At 65.6% G+C, this 9,219-nt stretch overlaps 1 protein-coding gene across 2 annotated transcripts in view; it reads left to right on the forward strand.

The window, feature by feature from the left end:
* Positions 1-6,827, forward strand: part of TTYH3 (tweety family member 3) — a 30,056-nt gene extending 23,229 nt beyond the window's left edge. Inside the window, exons 12-14 of one of the 2 annotated variants that reach the window (XM_027613121.2) lie at positions 930-1,100; positions 1,447-1,522; positions 3,810-6,827. In XM_027613121.2, coding sequence (XP_027468922.1) covers positions 930-1,100; positions 1,447-1,522; positions 3,810-3,884 — 322 coding nt within the window. In that variant the 3' untranslated portion in view covers positions 3,885-6,827. The remainder of the gene's footprint in view (positions 1-929; positions 1,101-1,446; positions 1,523-3,809) is intronic. The other variant, XM_027613122.2, reaches the window with a different exon arrangement.
* The last annotated feature ends 2,392 nt before the right edge of the window (positions 6,828-9,219 follow it).

Raw genomic sequence — 9,219 nt, forward strand, 5'->3', positions numbered from 1 at the left:
CCATGATGGTGGTGATGGTGACGGTGGCAGTGGTAATAAAGATGGCAGCTGTAGGTAAGTGGTCAAGAGGATAGACCTCGAACCGTGTTGCCTGGATTTCAGATTTCTGTTTATCGGCTGACCATGGGCAAGTCACTGAATCTGTCTGGGCCTCCATTTCCCTAACTGAGAAATGGGAGTTGTAAGAGCACACCCCTCTGGGGGTCGGGTAGGCACTAGGTTAACCATTGCGTGTAAGGGCTTAGCCCTGGGTTTGGCTGGTCATTGATGCTCAGCCAGTTGCTACCTCTGTCCTGCCTGTCTCACTGACAAGGGCACAGAGAGGAAGCCCTCTGCTCAAGGTCACCCAGCTGGTGGTCAGGAGGTGGGACGTGAGCCCAGGCCTGGCAGACCTGTGCCGTCACCACCAGGCAGCCTGGCCCTAAGGCTGATCTGGGAACAGGCAGGACATGATGAGCCTGGAGCGCGCCCGAGGCCCGGCCCCTGGCTCCCTTGCCTCACCCTGCAGCAGCCTGAACGGAGCGGACAGAAAGCCGGAGCGCAGCAGAGCAGGTTGGGCTCAGGCCTCCTGGGACAGACAGTCCCTGTGGGCTCAGGCCCCGTAAAGTGCAGGCTGGGACCTGCCGGGCCGGAAGAGCGCGTCTCCATTTCCAGGCCCCCAGCCCTCTCTGCCCCGCCCGAGGAGGGGCCATGCCCCCTTCCCCTGAAGGCAGACAGCCTCCCTGTGTACAGGCTGAGGGTCAGGGCCCCTGGCACCCCTGTCTCACAGGGCACGAAACCAGGGTGACTTGCCCACGGTGCCGTAGGCCATCCGTGACCAAGCCAGGATCAGCACGAGGTGCGTCTGCCTCCGAGCTGGCCCCGCACGGGCCTCGTGGCTGGCTGCCGTGGGCCAGGGTGTAACCTGGGCTGGGGGTCCCTCCCTGCAGAGGCCCCGACGAGGATGGGGAGGAGGCGGCCCCAGGGCCGAGGCAGACACACGACAGCCTCTACCGTGTGCACATGCCCAGTCTGTACAGCTGTGGGAGTAGCTACAGCAGTGAGACCAGCCTCCCAGCCGCGGCCCACACCGTCAGCAACGCCCCAGTCACCGAGTACATGTGAGCTGTGCCCTGAGCTGGGGGCGGGGGGCGGCTCAAGACCGCGGGGTCATGCTAGAGCGCGCTCCCCACCCCCTGGGGCTGCCGGGGCTGCCGGCGCGGTCGTCCAGGCAAACCCGGGTCGTGGCCCCCGTAAGGCCGCTCTGTCAGAGGGCGGCTGGGTCTAGGGTGCAGGGATGCCGTGGCTGGGGCTGGGGGCGGGCCGCGTGCGGGCCGGTGATGAGGAGGCCCGGGGTCGGAGGTGGGTGGCAGAGCAGGGGGGTGCCTGGCTCCGGAGCGGCCTTGGACGGGCGCTGGGCCTGCCGAGGCTGGCCGCCACTCACGGCCCTCTCTCCTCACTGTGCAGGAGCCAGAATGCCAACTTCCAGAACCCCCGCTGTGAGAACACCCCCCTCATCGGGCGCGAGTCCCCGCCGCCCTCAGTAAGTCTCAGGCCTGGGGGGAGGGGGAGCGGCTGTGAGCCTCCAGCGCCGGGGTGAGGGCTCTCCCCAGCCGGGGCTCTCCGGTGGCCATCTGGCCCGAGGACACAGTGCCGACTGGGCCCACAGGCTGGCCTGGAGGTACCCTGGGGCCCGAGTGGGCAGCCGGGGGCCAGCTGCCTGGTGGGTCAGCTTGAGTCCAAGGGGCCCTGGCTTCTCCTTTCCCAGTCTGGTCCACTCTCCTTTCGTTTCCCTCATTGACTTCCTGCGCTCAACCCAGGACTCAGCCTCGGGCTCTTCCAGCTGCTGTCCCTTCTGGCCTCAGGGATGAGACAGAAAAGAGGGGACAGGGCAGTTTGGTGCCAAAGAGAAGGAGCGTGCTGACTGACAGGGGCCCCGGGGGCCTTCCTGGAGGTGGTGGCCTGCAAAGGACAGGGCCAGAGAAGCCGAGGGCCACTTGCCTTGAGAAATGTGTGCCTGGGCAGGAGCCCTGCGGTGCCCTAGGCCCGGACCAGGGTCAGTGTGGGCACACAAGCCATCCGTCATGCCTCAGCGGCACTGTGCTCCGGCCCCCTGCAGCCTGGCGTTCAGGCGGCTCTCTCTCTCTCTCTCTCTCTCTCTCCTGCGCCCCCGCCCCCACCCCGGGCCCTCCTAGCGCTATCTGGCGGCCCTGGACTCTGACAGCCATGCAGGCTGGCAGTTTAAGCCCATGGATAGTGCCCGAACGCTGTGGTGGCCGTGCCCTCAGAGTGACAGGTACTGACCCCCCAGGTGGCCCGCCCTGCACCACCTGCCCACCGTGCCTCTGTACCTCATGCTCTCCGCTCACGGCTGCCCCCTCACCAGGGCCGGCTTCAGGGCTCTCTCAGCTCGGCCCCTGCTGGCCAGCTCTGGGTCATCACAAGCCTGTAGACTCGTCAGCCCCCGGCCCAGCCAGAGCCCCTGTGCTGGCCTTGGGCCCGCCACCCTCCCCTCAGGGGCAGTCAGCCCCTTCCCCACTCCTGGCCCAGCTGCAGGCCGTCCCAGTCGGCCTTGTCACCTCCCAGCAAGGAGACCATCTCTGCAGGCCCGAGGGTGTGCCTGCGCCTGGCGCCTAGGCTCGGTGAGCTCGCTCCCTGGGGTGTGGCCAGCAGGCCCGGCCCTTGAGGTGTCACCCTGCATGTTTGGAGGTGCACACAGGTGCATGCAGGCAAGCCGTCCCCCACGTCTGCGCGCGCCTGCTTGGGCTCCTTCAGGGTCTGGGGTGCTGCCCCCGCCCCCTGCTGCATGTCCGTGGAATGACATGGCTCCCGGGTGCCACGGCGCCTCCTCCGCACAGCGTCTTGGCCGCCCGACCTGGCACTCACAAGCTTCTCCCCACACCCCAGGAGTTCCAGGAGGGCTGTCGGGGCCCGGGAACAGTGTCCTTCCTCATCTGGGGGTGGCGGTGTGGGCACTCAGGTGTGGGCTCAGCCTGCCACGCTCCCCTCCTCTGTGGTGACGCTTGGCACACGCCTTGGCCTTTGTTCACACCCCCTCGTAGCACACGCCTCCTCCCTGTGTGTGCCTCACGAGGACACCCGCACACACGTGTGCACCCAGCGCCTCGTGCTTTGGGTGGGATGAGGGTAGAAGAGGGTGTGCCGTCCGTGCCCTTCTCCCCGCTGCTTCCATCCCTGCGTCCGGGAGCCGGCGGAGGAGCCCACGCTTTGTTCCCGACCTGAGCAGGCGGCAGCGTCCCCCAGCCTGAGGGGCCTGTGGGACTTTTGGAGCCCCCCCCCCGCCCCGTCCGCAGGGTCTGGGGCAGAGTGGCCGTGGGGCCTCCTCGTTCCCGGGGCCTGTGGGCCATCAGGGACCCCCTGACCTTTTCTCGAACCCAGCCTGATTCCGCCTTTGCACGATGCTCTCCTCCTGGCTCCTCGATCAGGATCCCGCGGCGGGAGGAAGCCTCCCCGCGTCCCCTGAGCCCAGCCCTTGAGGGCAGCCTGCGTGTGGCCTGTAGGTCCTGCGCACGTGGGGTGCGGCTGGGGAGCCTCCAAATGCTGGCCTTTTGTAGGGCAGAGCTCTGCCTGGCCCGGTGCCCAAGTGCCTGAGTGCGCTCCCATCCCTGGAAGAGGCGGCTGGTCCCCATCCTGAGCCTGGGGCGCGGGGGCCGGCCCTCTGCTCGTGGAGCCCCTCCGCTGGGGCCCCGCCAACCGTGCCACCGCCGCCCCGTCCTGCCCGCAGGGGTGCTTCCGGCTCACCTCGCCAGGGCCCGCGTGGCCGCGCCCAGCGCCCCACTGACCCCCTCTCCCCCCCTGTCTCCCTCCAGTACACCTCCAGCATGAGAGCCAAATACCTCGCCACCAGCCAGCCTCGCCCCGACTCCAGCGGCAGCGGCCACTAGACAGCCCCGGCCGGCCACCCGCCCACGTGCCAATCGCCCTACCCCCTCCCCGTGCCAGCACTGCCGCTCCCGCCCGTGACCACCCGCCGGACACTCTGCACGCCCACCGGGCCCGCTGCAGGCACCCTCGCCCCTGCCCTCCCCTTCCTGCAGGGGCTCCCCTTGGGTCATGCACCTGGACACGGGAGCGGTTCCACCAACACGGGGCCCCCCAGCTCCCCCCCACGCCCCTCTGCCTCTGAGGAGGGGGATTCGCAGAGCCCCGCTCTGGGCCGGACTCGGTGCTGTGTCCCTGACGCTTACTCCGCAGCAGGCCGACCCACGGACCCGTCTTCTCCTCCGCTCGCGCCCAGCCTGCTCTCTCCCGCCCGCAGCTCCGATGGCTCGCCCGCACCCTCCAGGCTTCCCCGCGTCACTTCTTGCATTCACAGGCCGTGCAGCGCCCGCTCTGGGCTCGGCACGTGTGCGCTCACCGCTAGGCTCCTGCACAGAAAGTTCCCGGGGAGCTCCTTCTCTCAGTCCACCTGACCACAGGCCCCCTCCTGCCGGTTGCCAGAAGCCTCCTGCCCAGCACCGCTCTCTCCCCCAGCACCCACCCTGCCCGTGGAGCCCAGCCCTGCACGGCGGCAGGGGGACGGCAAGTGCCGCGCCGAGCCCAGGCTGCTCACCCAGTGCTGGCCGCCTTCTTGGTGCCAAACCCTCTCCCCCGCCCCAAGACTTGGCAGCTCGTCTGGTTCATTTTTGCACTAACCACATTTGTCATCCTAGGGCAGGCGGGGCTGCCGGCCAAGCAGCACACTCCCCTTCCCGGTTCCCTCTCTGTCCAGGACAGGCACACGTCCCGAGCCCGGCCGGGGGCTGGACCCGAGCTGGCTGTGAATGTGCCCTCGGCCCCTGCCGCCCCCCCCTTGGGACTAACCACTAACCTCACCCAGCCTCCGCGGGCACCCCTGGCCGACCCAGAGCCAACAAGTCTCACCCCAAGTCCAGGCCAGAGATGAGGCCTAGGCCGGCCGGCTGGGAATCAGGCTGGAGTAGCCGTTTCTTCTTGGGGTGCTGCTGGGGAAAGGTTATAGACCGACAGGCGGCCTGAGAGCCTGCAGACCTGTCCCTGGGCAGGTGCTGCCCCAGACGACTGTGTCCTCGGGGACGAATGTCCCTTGGGCTGTAGGACTGAGGTCCGTGCGGCCTCAGTCTCCCTACCTGTGAAGTGGGAACAAGGCTTCCCTAAGGTGCTTTGGCTTTAGTGTACAATGTTTGCTGTGTTTCCTGCCGTGGAGGGTGTGCCACCCCCAGATCAGGATGGGAAGGAAGCCCCCTGCCAGTCTCAGCCCTGGCCTGGCCACCCTGCGACAGAGGGTCAGGCCAGGGGCTACAGAGCACCAGGCAGCAGCCGCGTGGGAGGGCCCGGGCCGGGGTCCTGCAGCAGAAGGCAGGTAGCCGACCCAGCCTCGTTCGGCGTTGTGGGCTCTTCCTTCCAGAGCGGGGCGGTGCCCTTCCCTGGGACAGGCCTGGGGAGATGCCGCCCACCCTTCCTCCACCATCCTTTCTCTGTGCTGGTGTCTGGGACCAAAAGGGCACGTGGGCTGGGGGCCAGGCCACATCTGCCCGGCTTCTGGAACACCGGGGTGCCCCAGGTGGGCCCCGGGGCCCTGAGCCTGGCCAAACCTCACTGCAGGGCCCCGTGTGCTCTAGGCCCCGCCTGGCCGTCATTCTGGGCCCCCACAGCCGACCTGCCCAGTTTTTCCTCTGGGCTCCTCCAGTGGCGAGAGCGGTCCTGGCCCAGTGTCAGGAGGGAGGCCCCAGCCGTCCTGCCTGGGTGCCTGCCGTGCGCTCAGCCACTGCTCAGAAGCACAAGCAGCCGCCCGCGGCCCTGGGAGGCCGCCCGCAATGTGAATGTACATAGCATGAGAGCCCGGCGCCGCCGGACGGGCTGTGGACCTCGGCTGTCTTGCGAGTGCCCACCGTGCGGCGCGTGCGCGTGCGCGTGCCCCGTCTGTGACTGCGTCGAGCTCCTCCTGCTCACCGAGGTTGAATAAAGGAAAAGGAGAATCATCCGAAGGGGTTCAAACCCCAGCCTCAGTCTGTGGAGGGGAGCAGGTCCTGCCATTGGTTTTCTTTCTGTTCTGAGTTTTCAGGGTCCCCTTCCTAACCACCACCCATCCAGTGACCTCTCCACATCCCTTCCCGGCCTTGCTCCCCAAAAGCCCTGCAGCATCTGGGGCCGGGGGGGGGGGGCGGGGAGTGTGGCCCTTGACAAAGTGGGTGGCCGGTGGGAGGGAGGAGCCTTGAAGCCCCACAGGGTCCAGCTGGCTCCCGGGCCCTGCCAGGCTGGGCCAGCAGGAGGTGGGGTCCAGGTGGGGCATCTGGCCCACGGGGCTCCCCTGCCATGCCCACCCACCCCATCTCACTATGCAATTCCCGCCCAAGCACCATTCCCTACCTGTCCGGGACCCCTGCCCAGCCCCCGGGGGGTGGGTAGCCTCCCTGGGCTCCAGCCGGGGGGCGGGCAGGGGCCAGGGCCTTCTGTGTGGGACTTTTTGTTTAACCATAATGGTTGTGCGCTGTGCCACTTTGTTATATATAACATATCGCTCAATATAATTTTGTCAAGACTCTGACCCTCCCAGTTCCCCTCCTGGCCCTCGCCCCCTCCCCCCCCCCCAGTGTGATTTAGGGCCCTGAGCGGGAAGGGGGAACTTGGGCCCGAACCACTCAGCATCTTCCTCCGGCACCTTCCTCCAACCTCCGTAGGGCCATGGCTGTCTGTGCTGTCGCTGTGTTTTTTTATTTTTGTTTTTGTTTTTTAACTGGGTTTGGGGTTTGATTTTTATTTCTTTGGGGGCTTTATTTTTCTTGGCAGATAACTAAAAATCTCGTCAATGTAATTTCTGTGGTTTCTATTCAGCTTGGGTTTCACGTTTTAAAATAAACAAATTTTAAAAAACAGGGCTCTTTCTCTGAGTTGATTTGGCCCTTACCCGAGTGTGTGGGCAGTGTGGTCGCGTGCTGGGGAGCCAAGGGGGGTGGGTGGGGGGCAGCGCAGTTCGCAGCAGGAGGGGGTGGGGGTAGGAGCGGGGAGCCGACCCAGGAGTGGGGGAGTGGGTTGCCGGAGGGGCCGGAGCGGTTGTCTTGACACCCTGAAAGCCTCACTTTGCAGGCTGGACATGCCCTGGGGCGGCCCAGGGTGCCTGCGCGGAGTGCCCTCCGGCCACCTGGGGAGGGGACAGGTCTGGGATGGAGGGGGCCACGTGGGAGCAATGGTGGGTGCCCGGGAGGGGCATTTCCTGAGCCCCACTGTGGGGGCATCTCCAGTCCCTGGCCTCCCCGGAGCCCTTCCCCCACCCCAGGCGGGATGGTGGTGGGAAAAGGAGGAAAGGAGCCCCGGTGTGCGCTCGGAGGCCAGCAGGGACCCACCTGCCTCCAATCACGCACCCAATTGCCCACCCAAAGCCAAGACACAGGTGTCTCCTCGCCCAGCAACAGCCCGGCCAATGAGAAGCCGCCACCCGGGTCTCCTCCAATGGGCTCCTGTCCAGAGCAGCCCCGCCTCCCCTTCCCGCTATAGAGGCAGGCTCCGCCCCTTTACTCTCGTGGCGTTTGTGCATCGAGTGCAGGCCGGGGCTCCGAATTGCGGCGCCCGTTCCCAGCGAAGCTCGTTTTGCCCCCGAGATAACTGGCTGCTTTGTTTTGAAGGTTAACAGTCATTCTTGTTCTCATCTGAGAAGTGGGCCCCGGAAGGTGCCACATACTACAGCGCGGAGCCCTGGAGCGTTGCTGGGGAGCTCACTTTCCGCACAGGGGGCTCAGAGCCCCATGGAACTAGGGGGAGGCGCCCTTTGACCAGGAAAGCCTTGGTCTCCCGTGCCTGGGGCGCAGGTGGGCGAGGCACCTGCAAGGCCCAGTGGAGGACCCCAGGCTCTCCGGTGGCATTGCTGTGAGTGTGGGGGTGGGCAGGGGCGCGCTGGGGTCCCCCAGTCCCCGATTTGACCCGTGGCGGGGAGGGGAAGGGGGACCAGAACTGGTCAGCTCTGAAGAGGGGTGGACGCATTGGAAGCTTCTGAGGTGCCGTGTGGTAAGGAGAGTGAACTGGGGACATGGGGCCAAGGAACCCAAAACGCTGGAGAGCCCAGGCACTTGGACCTCAGTCTCCCTGTATGTCAGGGAGGGCACAGTGACATCCTGGTTCTCCAAGCGGCCACATTCCGTGGTTCACAGCCCCTCCATCTTGTAAGCCGGCAGTGGAGCACCTTTGGGTCCCTCGGTCTGACCCTGACTCTCCTGCCTCCCTCTCCCAAGGACCTCTGTGATTGCATCGGAACCACCTGGATAGTTCAGGATAATAATCTCCTCATCTCGAGGTTCTTAACTACGAAGTTCCCTTTGCCATGAAGGTAACATATTCATCGGTTAGGGAGATGATGCGGACATCTTTGGGGGCCTCTCTTCTGCCCCACAGGGGAAGCTGGTCTTGAGGATATCTGGGCAGCGAGGACAGCCTGTGCAAAGGTCCTGAGGCAGATTCACGCCTGGTGTGTTCACGCAAGGAAGCGAGGGTCATTGGAATTGAGAGCAGAGGAAGGGTGGTCCGAGAGGAAGCAGAGGTGTGAGGATCTCAAAGGCCCTGTGGGGTTCATAAGGCCCTGGAGACTGGCTCTGCAGGAGGGGAAGACGTGGAGCATCCGAGCGGACCGACACCACCTCTCGTTCGTTTTAACAGGACGGCCTTAGCTGGCGAGTTGGGAAGGGAGCCAGGGCAGAAGCAGGAGAGCAGAGAGGAAGCTCTGGCCACGGTGCAGGCCAGAGCTGAGGGCAGCCCAGGCAGGGTGCTGGCCAGCCGAGCAGTGGTGGGGAGGCCCAGGGTTCTGGAAGGAACACCAACAGTACTTTCTGGCACGCTGTGTGGGGGTGGGCGTGAGGTTTGGACGGAGCTGTGGCAGGTGGGGGTCTGTGGTGTCAAACGGAGATGGGCAGCTGGGGAGGAAGCAGGTTTGCGACCAGGGGGTCAGTGGTCCACTTTTGGACATGTTGAGCCTAAGATGTCTATTGGGTCCCCCCGGGGGAGATGTGGAGAGCAGGGGGGACAGTGAATCGTGGGGGGTCAGGGGAGAGCACCGGGCGGCGACGGTCAGCTGGAGTGTTTGTCTTGGGTACTGTGTTGAAAGCCATGAGCCAGGGTGACGTCCCCCAGGGAATGGGTGCCAAAGAGGAGACAGCAGAGCCCGTGTTTGAGGTCGGGAGTGGGGAGGAGCAAGGCAGGGAGAGTCCAGGACAGGGGGCATCCTGAGAGCCGCACGAAGACAGTGTGGAGGAGAGACAAGGGACCCTGTCGCAT

Source organism: Zalophus californianus, chromosome 10, assembly GCF_009762305.2.
Source record: "Zalophus californianus isolate mZalCal1 chromosome 10, mZalCal1.pri.v2, whole genome shotgun sequence".
NCBI classification, from domain to species: domain Eukaryota; kingdom Metazoa; phylum Chordata; class Mammalia; order Carnivora; family Otariidae; genus Zalophus; species Zalophus californianus.